General features: G+C 37.9%; 1 protein-coding gene across 1 annotated transcript; it reads left to right on the top strand.

The window, feature by feature from the left end:
* The first annotated feature begins 11682 nt into the window (after positions 1-11682).
* Positions 11683-13452, top strand: LOC133784819 (uncharacterized). Its single transcript, XM_062224091.1, has 2 exons — positions 11683-13041; positions 13102-13452. Exons 1-2 carry the CDS (start codon positions 11683-11685, stop codon positions 13450-13452), a joined length of 1710 nt encoding a protein of 569 aa, XP_062080075.1.
* Positions 13453-14385: the final 933 nt, after the last annotated feature.

Here is a 14385-nt window from a genome sequence, read left to right as displayed (position 1 = left end):
ATGAGGATATTGGAAGTGATAAAAAAGAAAATAACGAGATAATAAGTGGTGGAGAGAAAATAAGGATATCAAAAGTGATGAGAGATAAAATTATATTAGAGAAAGTAAGGAGAGAAAAAACAAGATTGATGTGTCAAAACACTAAAACAAGAAGATTAGAACAAAACAAGAAGTGAAAAAGCATTTCTTTCTAGTGATTATTTATTAATAGACCAAGCAAGGTATCCATCACCTTCTTTTCTATGTTATCGAAACATCGAAATTGTCCCTTGAAATGTTGAATTTCGGTTTCGGATTTGTCTCCTCTCTCAGGCATGAACTTGAAAAGCCATTCGACATCATCGAGCTCAAGCAATGTATGCATCTTGTTATTCACTCCACAAAACCTCTGTTGACGCCGTTTTTCATCAACAGTGAAAGAAGAGCATGTAAACAATAATTAGTAATGGGCAATAAAAATATGATAATACAAATACGATTTTTTACGTGGTTCAGCAGTTAAATCTGCCTAGTCCACGAGTCTTTCTTATTAAGACTTAAGAATATCTCTGAAAATCCTTCAAGGATGAATTCTCCAGAGTTTTCCTTAAGCTCACAAAAGTTCGGTCCTTTACAATGGTACATGACCTCTTTATTTATAGAGAAGATTGCAGAATACTATCCCACATATTTCGGGTAGTTACTCTATATTTGCAAATAGATTAAATGACATTAAATGCCTGCGATCCGATGTAAAAGGAGACGTCCCCTGAAGACCAGGGGGCGTATAACTGATCAAATAATATCCCTTAATTGTAGGGGATTTACAGTAATAAATGTAGACTGCGTCTTGTTGTTGGTGATTCATTAGGATATTCAAAGTTATTATCCTATATCACCAAGGCCATATTCTCCCAGGTTTCTTACTGACTTTCGAGCTATAACATATCCCGAGGCCACATGGCTTCGAGCTCGTACGCGCATCAGGCTCGGACCCCCTGATCCGAGGTCGTCCCAGAGAACAGATGCACCTCGGGGCCTATCCTTCGAGCTCGTGAGGATTTCGAGGCTACCATCTTCGAAGTTGTCTCTGCTACGTAGGCTCGTTGTTTAGGTTTCGACCATATTCTAGACTTTACGAGTTCACTCATTATGAATCCAGATTTCGAGGTCACAATTTTCATGGGTCGAAATCTGGGTATAACATCTTGCCCCCTCAAAAGTATTCGTTCGAATCCTATGAGAATGAAACTTTTGAACTACTTTCTTCGGGAACCGTACCGTCACATACTTGAGAATGGACACGTGTCAGTTGGGTATTGCCCATTCAGGGTATTCGAGTACCTTGGAAATCTGCCAACGATCATTCGTCTGCCACCTTTTCGGTACCATCATGTCATCAATCCCTGACCGTTGGATTTTATGAGGATTCTGGCCAATGGCTCAGATTAATCCTTTTTATCACTCTTTTTTCCCTCTATATATATAAGGTTTTCTTCCTCCTCTTATTTTACACGCACCAGAAACAAAAGAGAAGGGACGAAACCAGAAGCCATCCCAGAGAACTTCTTGCTTATGCATGTTCTCTCATAAATTATTATGTTATTTATCGGAATAAATAATGGAACACATAAATTAAAATTAACAAAAAAAACTCAGTGTAAATCATCGTTTAAAATTCTGTTAGCTGGTTTTAATTACTACTTTCTTCAATGAACACGTGTCTCTCTATCATTCTTCATATTATAAAGAGGCATATATATATGGGATAATTCTTATATTGGGCTTCATTTTAAGCTCTACCGGTTTCTGAATAGTTTACAATACTGAAAACTAGGTTCAAACATTTTGTTTTCCACGCGCATAAAAAATTTAGTTACGCGTGCAATAACATGTTTGAACTTAGTTTCGGTATTGTAAATTATTCGGAATTTTCTGAAAATTTGCAGGATGCTCTAAATAGGTACAATATACACGGTCATAAAAAAAATTACACTGAAAACTGTTCACAGGTCGAGAACATTGAGAGTCCCACTAATAGGGCTTAAAATGAAGTCTTATAAGATAATTGTCCTATATATATATATATGTACATATAGTAATTGTTTACGTATAATATTTATATGATTCCAAAAACTGATCAAATTGAACAATATTCAGTAGGGGATAAACGAGGGTAAGTGGATGGAGCATCTTCGTAGTTTTGCAGTTCAAAATCTTAAAAGGGAAATTTCAAATAAGTGAATTTTTTTAAAATGCCAAGTTACTATATCCCAAATATATGACAGCTTCAATTTTTTGGACAAAAATACCTCTGACATTCAGACATTCTATTTCTCTATTAGTCTGAACTCTCTCTAACATCTCTTATTCTCTCACACTCTCTCATTCTAATTTTGTAGATATCAAAACATAAAAAAAAATTATTATAGAACATACAATTTTGATAATTACATTTTGAATCATTAAAACATAAAAATAAAAATAAAGAGAAAGATTCGATGGAGTGCTTCAATGGTGATAGGCGATGATTTTGCAAAAACTAACCAATGATTGCGTCGTCAGTGGAGAGGACGGTGGTAATGTCTGCGACAGCATGGGGAAGTGGTACTCTGCCGCCAAGGGAGGTTGTGGTGGCTGTGAGTGATGGAGATAGAGAAATGTGTGTGATGTTGATTCTGATATTTTTAGGCCTATTTTTAAATGAAAATAGTATTTTTGTCCAAAATATAATAAGTGGCATAGTAGTTCTATGTTGGCATATTAAAAAATTTAACTATTTTATTAAAACATGAAATTATATTGTTTGATATTCCTTTCCAAATAAAACATTCTTATATATTATTCTTTCTCACTAAATAATCGAGACACAAAGCAGATTTTAAACATGCATGCATGTAATAAATGGAAAAACAGAAGATGATGCTATATGTCTATATATTACTTTGTCTCTCAATATGATCACTAATAGCATCTCAAAAGAGCAATGCTTGCTCGTATATATCTATTTAGTCGATGATAGGGGTAGCTTTAAAATAATTCATAATAATTTTTTTTATACATAGGGATGATTTGATATAAGAATTCAAAAAGAATAATGACTCCATTTGAAACTAGTAAAATCATTAAGAAAAATAAACCCGAATACAAACACTTTAAAATAATATCTATTTCATAATTAGATAATTAATTATAAGAATCATAATGTGGTCAGACGTACCACAAATTATCAATGTCAAAATCCAAAACCAAACTAATCAGAGAAGACTAAAAGTACTACGTTATTCAAATAATTTGGGACAGTTGCTCAAAATGTATCGTTCTCAGAATCATAAAAACCCAAAAGAAAAAACTGGAAACAAACAAGTTCTTGCAAAATACAACTGGGCATGTGAATTAACTATGAATATCATCACACTACTACAAAAATTGTTTTTTAGGGCTCGCAAAAAAAGGTTTTAGGACTCGCGCCCCATTGAGTCCTAAAAGAATGTCTGTAAGTCCTAAAAGATCATGCTAAGTGCATTTGAGTAAAGTTTTTAAGACTCTCTTTGGGTGCTCTTAAACGTTATATTTTTAATTTTAAAAAAATTTATTTATTATTATTTTAAATTAAAAATTATGATTTAAATGAAACATTCATATACAAATTAATCTAAAAACTTATAGATTAAAATAACAAAACTTATACAAAGTATTTACAAATCTAATCAAACAAATTTTGGAATACATGTAATACTACTACTTGACTCAAAAGTCATATAGTCTTATCTATAAACATAATCTTCTTGACCTTAAAAAACATATAACTAGATTTACAAATTAAATAATTAACCACTCAAACAATAATCATTTACTCTAATAAAAATTACAAATAAAATAAAACACTAAATTCATTGTCAAACAACATATTTTTCTTCTTCTTGTCATTTTACTCACCCTCGTCACTGTCTTTCCAAAGTAAGGATTGAATGTCATGAATTTCTTTCTAAAATCATCCATGAAACATGAAAAATCACATTATAATACACCAAACATGAAAAATTATAACTAGATTTTTATTGTAGTATAAATAAATAAGTTCACTCGCAATTGTTACACAACTCTCTTGCTACCAATGTCTTAGTCCAAGTGTGACAACATATTCATTGCGATATCATTTATAGGAGTATTGTCATTAAAATTTTGAAGAGAAAACATTGAAGTATAGAAGTAAATCAAACAGAAAATCGGACAGCATATCCCATAATTTACTAGTCTAGTCATCTGTCACAATCAACACAAACAATTCAAACAAATCAAACAACACACATGTTTTCATCCATATATCACTGTAGTACAAAATTCTCATAACCTACTTCACTAATACATGCAAATTTTCAACATTCTGTTATCACCGCAGCACGCATAATTCTCATAATCTACTTCACTACGGATGAATATCTAAGATATTCAAACTCCACTAAAGTTATACAATTTATATTAAAAAAAATCAAATACAACATACCTCTCGCAAGCCAACTACTAATCCAATGCTTTAAGACCAATCGAAATATTAACCTACACATTAATATCAACATTATATTTAATTTTGTAAAATTTCACATAAATATAATTTAAATAATAAATCATGTATTTACTTTTTGACACCTTCTCATCAACCCAACAATAAAATATCTACAAATATTGTTTTGATGGTAATTTTTCAAAACCTAAATAACACTTTTATTTTTTTGTTAATTAATGCCATATATATGTTTAAAGAATGTGTTACATGTATATATATAACTATCTATATTATATATGTAACAGCCTTTTTGTTATGGTTGTCAAAATATGTCTGTGTTGTTTCATCTACAAAGTTTGTTGATCAGTCTTGGAATTGTTATTTGAATATGTTGTCTCTGTTCGTTCTACTTAGTCTCGAGTTTCATCTACTGGATGCTGTAGATTAATGAGTACACGTCAGCTTGTGTCAGTATATTTGGAAACATGTTAAGTCTGTTTAGCTGGTCGTTTTGTTAATCTGTTAGGTGTTAGGGTTGATATAAATATAATAATGTGTTCCTAACAACCTAACTCTCTTTCTGTTAGTTGTTCATTTTGGTTGAGAAAACAAAATCTTGTTTTTCTCTCTTGTCTCTTTTCTTTCTGGTGTTTTTTGCAGGTTCGCCATTGTTGAAGGGGGAGCTTGTTGCAGAGCTGTGGGAAGTTCTGTTCTGATTCGAAGGGAGTTCGAATCTGGCTAGTAGAGGGATTCAACTAGCGTGCTCAAGGGGATCTTGAGCGTTTCTGAATCGAGGGATTCGATTCATAAGTTTCAAGGGATTTGGAAATTGTTTTTGAGTGGTTACTCAAGTTTTAGGGTAATCTGTAATTGCAGTAGTGTTAAGACGTTGATTTCATTTTGGAACTAGTCATTGTACTTAACATTTGATTTGTTAGTGAAAGTTACATATTACCCGACCCAAGCACTAATCGGCTGGATATTGTTCCAGTGCAGATGAAGCTTGTAAAATTTCATGTGTGATTTTACTTTGCTTTAATTGTCCATTACATTCTAGTTGAATAATTGTTGATTCCAGAAGTTAGATATTGCACCTTCAAATTGGTATCAGAGCCATCTGATTCTATGAGAATCAATGATTTCCTGGGGTTCTATAAGGTGCCTTTAACCTAGTTTGTCCTTCATTCGGTTCTTGTTTCTGTTTCTTGCATTTATCTACTATTGCATTTTCTGTTGCGACTAACCCTCTTGGAGTTCCATCTCGAAGAGTGTCACCCGGTTGTTTGTTTGTTTTTGTGTATGATGGACATGTTCAGGGAAGGAGGTTCTACTAGTCGTCCACCAATGCTAGAGGGGGCTAACTACCCTTATTGAAAAACGAAGATGAGAGCCTTTCTCAAGGCCGTGGACGAAAGAGTGTGGATGGTTGTTGAGGAAGGTTGGATCGCGCCAACGGTCAGAGCTGGTGAAATCGAAAGAACCAAACCAATGAGTGCCTGGACTCCTGCGGAAATTGAGCTGGCTAACTACAATTCCAAGGCCATGCATGCTCTGTTCAATGTAGTTTCCACCAATCAATTAAAAGTGATCGCCAACTGTAAGGTTGCCAAGGATGCCTGGGAGAAATTGAGGATCAAGAACGAAGGAACTGATGCGGTAAAGAAGTCTCGGCTTAGATCTCTTGCAAAGGCATTTGAAAATCTGTCAATGGACGAGGATGAAACAGTTGCAGAATTTCATGCTAAACTCTGTGACATCTCTAACGAGTCATATGCCTTAGGAAAGACGTACTCCAATGAAAAATTAGTTCGAAAGGTTTTGGGAGTCCTCCCATGGCGTTTCAAGTCCAAAGTTACTTCCATTGAAGAAATGAGGGATGTTGAGACATTGGATCTTGATGAGCTGATCGGATCCTTACAAAACTATGAGATGACCTTGAAGCGGTGGAGCAGGATCAAGAAGCCAAAAGATTCTGAGAAGGATAAACCAGAGAGTGGAGTGGCGTTTGTTCACAAAGAAGAAAAATCCAAAAGTGTAGATCTATCTGGAGACATGTCTGATGAAACATTCGCTCTATTGACCAAAAACTATGCCCGATTCCTCAAAAAGAACTTCAAACAGAATAACTATGGCGGGAAGGAAAATCAAAACAAAAAGCAGTTCTACAACAGTCCCAAACAAGGTCAACAACCTAAAAAGAAGAATCGTGGCATCAAATTTCGTGAGTGTGAAGGTTTCGGTCACATTCAAGCCGAATGTGCTAACACACTTAAAAAGAAAAAGGCATTTGCTGTAACTTGGAGTGACAGCGACGAAGATAAAGAAGAAAACAGCAGTGGCGATTCTGATGGAGAAAAACAAATGGTGGCATTTATGGCAAGAAGCTCAAAATCCGAAACCTCAGCGGATGAAGAATCATTTGGGTCCGATGAAGAGAGTCCCCAGAAACAAGAAGCTTATGAGCAGATGTTTGCTCAGTGGGGGTACATGGCAAAAAAGACGAAAGCCCTGGATGACCTAAACAAAAAGCTTGAAACTGAGAAACAAGCTCTAGAAATCCAAGTACAGCAGCTCAATAAGCAGTTGGATGAAAAAGAGAGTGAGATTTACAAGATCACAGCTGAGCTTGTCCGAGCCAAGCAATCGTTAGAGTTTATTCCTCCTGGTACAGCTGCTATAAATCAGATGTTACAGCTTCAGAAGCCTTATGGTGACAGAACCTCAATTGGATACAAAATGTTGTACAAAAAAGGGAATGATTTGTCCATTGAGGAGCCCTCGTTCGTGCCAGCCAAATCTGATCCCAGCAGCGATGAGCCTGTAGGTAAGGCTGATGGAACAGATGTCAGCATTAAGAACAACACTGGAGGAAAGCATATTTCTGGACACACATCCGCCCAAGGTAGCAGATTTGTTCCCATCTGCCACTTCTGCAATAGACGAGGCCACATTCGTCCCAAGTGCTACAAATTACAGAATTATATCCAGCTCTTTGTCCAGTGAAATACAATATTTCTGGATAAGACATCAAAAAGGGATGAGCGTTTCAAGAGTAATAGAAACGTAGCTTTGGTGGCTCATACATCTCTTGCTGCGTTCAAAGATGATATGTGGTACTTCGACAGCGGTTGCTCGCGTCACATGACAGGGAATAAGGAGATCCTTATGAACTTTAAGGACACAAGCGAGGGACTAGTCACATTCGGAGATGGAAACAAAGGACAGATTCTTGGTAAAGGAGAGCTACAAATCCCGGGAGTCAGTCCACTATCAGAAGTGCTCTATGTGAAGGGGCTCAAGGCCAATCTCATCAGCATAAGTCAGTTTTGTGACGCTGACTATACAGTAAGTTTCTCTAAAACTTGTTGTTTAGTTTCGTTTGATGGGTGTTCCATTTTGACAGGAAACAGGACAGCTGATAATTGCTATGCATTGTCCACTCAAATCAAGTGTCAACGGGTGTTTTTGGACAAACCTGATCTGTGGCACTATCGCTTGAGACATCTGAACTATCGAGATCTCAACAGAATTGTGAAACGAAAGGCAGTAAGAGGGATTCCTGAGTTAAAGATTAATCGTGACAGACTTTGTGGACCATGTCAACTCGGGAAACAAATTAGAGCCTCACATCCACCAGTGAGTGCTCTTGCAACATCCCGGGTACTGGAATTGCTTCATATTGACCTCATGGGGCCCATGCAGAATGAAAGTTTAAGCGGCAAAAGGTTTGTCATGGTCTGTGTCGACGACTACTCTAGGTTCACATGGGTGGCATTCATAAAAGAAAAATCATATACCTTTGGCGTATTTTCTGCCTTATGTCTACAACTCCAGAATGAAAAATCAACAAAGATTGTCAAAGTGTACAGAATCAGAAGTGACCATGGAAAGGAGTTCGAAAACAGGTTGTTTTTTTATTTTTGTGATCAGCTGGGGATTTTGCATGAGTCTTCAGCCCCAAAAACCCCTCAACAGAACGGGTTCGTGGAACGAAAGAATAGGACGCTTCAGGAAATGGCAAGGGTAATGATGGAGGCTAGGAAAATAACCAAAAGGTTCTGGGCTGAAGCTGTGAATACAGCGTGCTATATCAGTAATAGAGTACATCTCAGGACTGGCACTACTCAGACAGCCTATGAGATTTGGAAAGGTAAAACCCCAAACCTAAGTCATTTGCATATATTTGGTTGTGCGTGTTATGTGCTCAAAGATCGTGAGCACCTGGGAAAATTTGATTCCAGAAGTGAGGAAGGTATCTTTGTTGGGTATTCGACCAACAGTCGTGCTTATCGTGTGTTTGTCAAACGGACTCATTCGGTGATAGAATCTATAAATGTCAAGTTTGATGATCTGGAAGTGCAAGAAGCGTCCCCAGAAGAAGAAGATCAACCTGTGCTCATCAGTCCTCCTGGAAGTATTCCTGGCCATTTGACTCATCATCAAAATCCTACTTCCACCACAAATACTGATCAGACTGTTTCCACTGAGGACCTCCAAGATCCAACTGATCCAGATTCTGCAGTCACCAGTAAGCAACAATCCTCAACTGCTCATGCCAAGCTATACAAGAACGGACCACCTGCCTGGATTCAAAAAGCTCATTCACTAGAAGTAGTCATTGGAGATCCAAATGAGACTATGGTCACACGAAGGAAAATTACAAATTTAATCGCTTATGCTTGCTATGTTGCTTTACACGAACCAAAAAACGTGGCTGAAGCTCTCTTAAATGAATACTGGCTAGCTGCTATGCAAGATGAAATGGAAAATTTCAAGAGACTTGGTGTTTGGGTTCTGATTCCTTTACCGGATGGTGCAAATGTGGTAGGTACAAAATGGATCTATAAGAACAAGTCAGATGAGTTTGGAACGGTTACACGGAACAAAGCAAGACTGGTTGCTCAGGGGTATAAGCAAGTCGAAGGTATCGATTTTGACGAGACATTTGCTCCTGTGGCTCGTTTGGAATCAATTCGTCTCTTGCTGGCTGTTGCATGTCATCTCAAGATTAAACTTCACCAAATGGATGTCAAGAGCGCCTTTTTGAATGGAGTCCTCCAGGAAGAAGTTTATGTCAAACAGCCTCAAGGTTTTGAAGATCCACAGTTCCCCAATCATGTGTACAAACTCAACAAAGCTTTATACGGGTTAAAGCAAGCTCCACGGGCATGGTATGACCGTCTTACTTCGTTTTTGATGTCACATGGTTTTTCCAGAGGAAATGCAGACAACACCCTGTTCATCAGGTACTTAACTGAAGGTATATTTGTGGCTCAAATATATGTGGACGATATTATTTTTGGCTCAACTTGTGCAAGTGAAATTCCTAAGTTTGTTGCCCTCATGACTAGTGAGTTCGAAATGAGCTTAATTGGGGATCTTAGCTACTTCCTAGGACTTCAAATCAAACAATTAGAGACTGGTATTTTCATTTCTCAATCCAAGTATACCAGAACCATGTTAGAGAAGTTTGGTCTAGGAAATTCAAAGCATGCTCATACACCCATAGGCACAACTACTAAGTTGACCAAAGATGAAACTGGTGAGTCAGTAGATCCAACTATGTACAGGAGTATGATAGGTAGTCTCCTCTACTTAACTGCCAGCCGTCCGGATATTAGTTTTAGTGTTGGTCTGTGTGCCCGATACCAAGCCAATCCTAAACAGTCCCATCTTACTGCTGTCAAGAGAATTTTTAAATATCTAGCTGGTACAATAGATTTAGGATTGTGGTATTCATGTGATACCACCATGTCCTTGGTTGGTTATAGTGATTCTGACTGGGCTGGCAGTGTAGATGATAGAAAAAGTACGTCAGGGGGATGTTTCTTTGTAGGAAATAATCTTGTGTCATGGCTAAGCAAAAAACAGAACTCTATCTCTCTTTCCACAGCTGAAGCTGAGTATATTGCTGCCGGTAGCTGTTGTACTCAGCTAATTTGGCTGAACAAGATGCTAACAGACTATGGTTTTTCCCAAGATTCTTTAGTCCTTTTCTGTGATAGTACAAGTGCAATAAACATGTCCAAAAATCCGGTCCAACACTCAAGAACCAAACATATTGATATCAGGTATCATTTTCTAAGAAATATGGTTGAGTCTAAAGCTGTTATTCATCTCTCATGTGCCCACAAATGCACAACTGGCTGATTTATTCACAAAAGCTCTTGATGCAAAAACCTACATTCATTTGAGACAAAGTATAGGTATCTGTACCATCTGAGAGTTCTCTAGTTTTGTCTGATCACATTTTTTTTCTATAGCTCACAGTTTTTATTCCCAGCAGTTGTGGTTTCTGGTTTAGTGATTTGGTCAAAGTACAACCTTCTCTTGATCATCTAAACAAAGATCTTCAGCCTAGTTCTTCTCAGCTAAAAAGGCTACCTTATCTAGATGCAATGGGAAGAGCTGCCTTTCAGTAAATATGTACCTCGGGTAGTTTGCTCCTTCCACTTGGTACATGCTTGAACCTAAGGAGACGGCTACATCTCTAGATACTATAGGAGTAAAAGCCGTAGCTGGTTGCTTTTAAAAAAAAAAACTCAGAGTGAAAAAAAACACAAAAAATAATAATAAAAATTTTTAAGAGAGAGTGAGCTTTCTGCTTTATGTGCATCATAGCTCACATGAGGACATCTTCACACACACATGAAGAATTTTGGCTGAGGGTCTTCTGTTTCACAATCAAGAGTAAGGTATGTGCTTTGATATTCTCTATAACCTCAGATATCCTATTTTGATTGGGGATAATACTGTGATGTTTATAGTATTTTTGGGTGTTTCTCAATGAGTATTCTCCTATTGATCAGGCATGCAATTTTTCTAACAATGTCTCTTTTTGCATCAATGGTTTTTTGTGTGTATTCATTACCTCATTTTTTTAGTTACGATACTCAGCTTAGATTTATCTTAGTCTCATTTGTCATACACTGATATCATTTTTTATTGAGTGTGGGTTCTGTTAATTGAGTTGCATGAGTCCTGTCACTACATTTTTTTTTTGGGATTACTGTAAGTCTGTTGAGTTCTCAGCAATATAAAAAAAAAAAATTTAAAAAAGGGGTAAATGAGTCATTTCATTTTCTTTTGTGTTTTCGGCTTTATATTTCAAGAGTCCTATTCATTTTCCCACCTCATTTTTTTTTACAGTCCGACTCTTCTACTTCTTCTCAGTTTTTGTTTTACTTCAAAAAAAAATGGTCAAAACAAAAAATGCCAATCGGCCTCTTCTTCCTCCGGCGTCTTCTCTGTCACAGTCCGTCGGTCTTGGTCCTGTTCGGCCGTCGCCTCTTTCACCCACGGCATCGTCCCTTTCACCCACGGTGTTGCCTCAAGTCCGGTCAACCTCCCCGTCATCCTCCACACCCACGGGTTCGCCTCCCTCACCTAAAGGTATGTGCTCTCCACCTACTTCACTTCCTAAACGGTTTACTAGGTCCTCTCTTGCCTCATCCAGTCCATCCACCCCACGGTCCTCCCCCAATCCCTCCAACCCTCCCTCATCCAAACCCACCCCATCATCCAAAAGAAAATCACCTTCGTCTTCCCCAAAGTCTCCACCAAAGCGTCCCAAGAAAACTTCTAGGGTTCCAGCTACCTCTTCCATTCCTCCAACCACTACCACTCTTCACCATAGTCAGCCTACCCATCCTTTTTGCTCCGACCATAAACTACTGCGATATAGGGATGAGGTCTCTCAGAGAAAATTATGGTTTGAGTACAATGTTGTTATTGATGATTTTCCCCTTCATAGAGCATTAATAGAGTCTCGGGGGTGGCTAAATACAGTTACAAATCTCACACCACCTTGTCCGACTTTGGTCCGTGAGTTCTATGCAAATATAGATAAAAGAATCCTTAGTGACACAAGTGCTCTCAAGTACCGAGCCTACATTAGGGGAAAACGTTTTCCTTTTTCTCCCTCAATTGTGTCCAGGGTGTTGTCTGTTACAAAAGAGCTGTCTCCTGCATTTAATTCTCAATTTACACCATCTAAGCTAGAAATGGGGGTTGCTTTGACTGGTTCTGCTTCTTTTGAATGGGGTACTGGTGATTTGCCTGTTCCTGCTTTATCTCATTTTTACAAGGTGCTACATCGGATTGCTTTAAATAACTGGTTGCCGAATACTCATACCACTTCAATCACCACTGAGATTAGTAAGTTCTTATTTGCTGTTGGTACTGGGGTCTCGATTGATTTACCTACTCTTATTTTTGGAAAGATTGTTGATGCTGCTTTAGCCTCGGGAACAAGGAATGTTCTCCCATTTCCTTGCTTAGTTCATCAAATCGCATTAAGAAGTGGTCCAACATTGACTCTTCATGATGTTCCTTCTGCTGTTCCATCATTTGGCAAGTCGTGTAAAGCTCTGAAGTCTAAACAGGTTCTGCCTACTGATTCGTCACCTCCAGATCCATCTTCTCCACCTCCAGGTGCATCTGCCACTACGATCAAGGGTCTTGCTCCTTCTAGTTGGCAGGTTCAATTGGTAAATCGGTTTGTAGCTTTTGAAAAGAGATATGATGAAGATCAGCAACGACAGCGGGCATTTGAGGTATCCCTGTCTCAATAGGTGGATTCTCTTCGAGAAACTATATTGTTGCATCTGTCTAAGTCCCGGGCTTCTCATCCTGAGTCTCCACTGGTTTCTGATAACACTCCTGGAGTTTCTGAGGCCACTCCTGTGGTTCCTAATGCAGCTCAAGTTGCTCCAGCTACGACTTTCATGGTCCCTGTTGCAAAATCTTCCCAATCTCAGGGGGAGTGCGTTCCATCTGCCTCAGCTCCTGCTCATCCAGTTGCTCCTTCTCAGGGGGAGTTATCTTCTGCTGGTCATGGTCCACAGATTCAGGGGGAGCGTTCGTTCGACATCACTCCAGCTGCTCTGAATTCTGACGGTGCTCCCAAAGTCTTTATGAGGCGTCTTCCCAAAACTCGTTCTGGTCGAAAGAAATATGATCTCTGAAAGGGGAGAGTTTGAGAATTTTATGTTTACTTTTACTTAGTATTGTATCAAAGACTGCTCTTTTTGGTTCCTGTATGTCTCATCTTGCTTGGATTTTTTTTTAATCTTTTCTGACTGAGTTCATTTTAGTTGTGCAAGATTGAGTTTTTATGTATCTGTTGGTTCTTTTTAGTGTTGCCTTGTTAGCTGTTTTATCAGTGATCATATTTTGCCAAGGGGGAGATTGTAACAGCCTTTTTGTTATGGTTGTCAAAATATGTCTGTGTTGTTTCATCTACAGAGTTTGTTGATCAGTCTTTGAATTGTTATTTGAATATGTTGTCTCTGTTCGTTCTACTTAGTCTCGAGTTTCATCTACTGGATGCTGTAGATTAATGAGTACACGTCAGCTTGTGTCAGTATATTTGGAAACATGTTAAGTCTGTTTACCTGGTCGTTTTGTTAATCTGTTAGGTGTTAGGGTTGATATAAATATAATAATCTGTTCCTAACAACCTAACTCTCTTTCTGTTAGTTGTTCATTTTGGTTGAGAAAACAGAATCTTGTTTTTCTCTCTTGTCTCTTTTTCTTTCTGGTGTTTTTTGCAAGTTCGCCATTGTTGAAGGGGGAGCTTGTTGCAGAGCTGTGGGAAGTTCTGTTCTGATTCGAAGGGAGTTCGAATCTGGCTAGTAGAGGAATTCAACTAGCGTGCTCAAGGGGATCTTGAGCATTTCTGAATCGAGGGATTCGATTCATAAGTTCCAAGGGATTTGGAAATTGTTTTTGAGTGGTTACTCAAGTTTTAGGGTAATCTGTAATTTCAGTAGTGTTAAGACGTTGATTTCATTTTGGAACTAGTCATTGTACTTAACATTTGATTTGTTAGTGAAAGTTACATATTACCCGACCCAAGCACTAGTCGGCTGGATATTGTTCCAGTGCAGATGAAGCTT

The sequence above is a fragment of the Humulus lupulus genome, chromosome 6, assembly GCF_963169125.1.
Source record: "Humulus lupulus chromosome 6, drHumLupu1.1, whole genome shotgun sequence".
Lineage (NCBI taxonomy): Eukaryota > Viridiplantae > Streptophyta > Magnoliopsida > Rosales > Cannabaceae > Humulus > Humulus lupulus.
The sequence above is the reverse complement of the archived record's forward strand: the minus strand, read 5'-3'. Positions and strand labels throughout refer to the sequence as shown.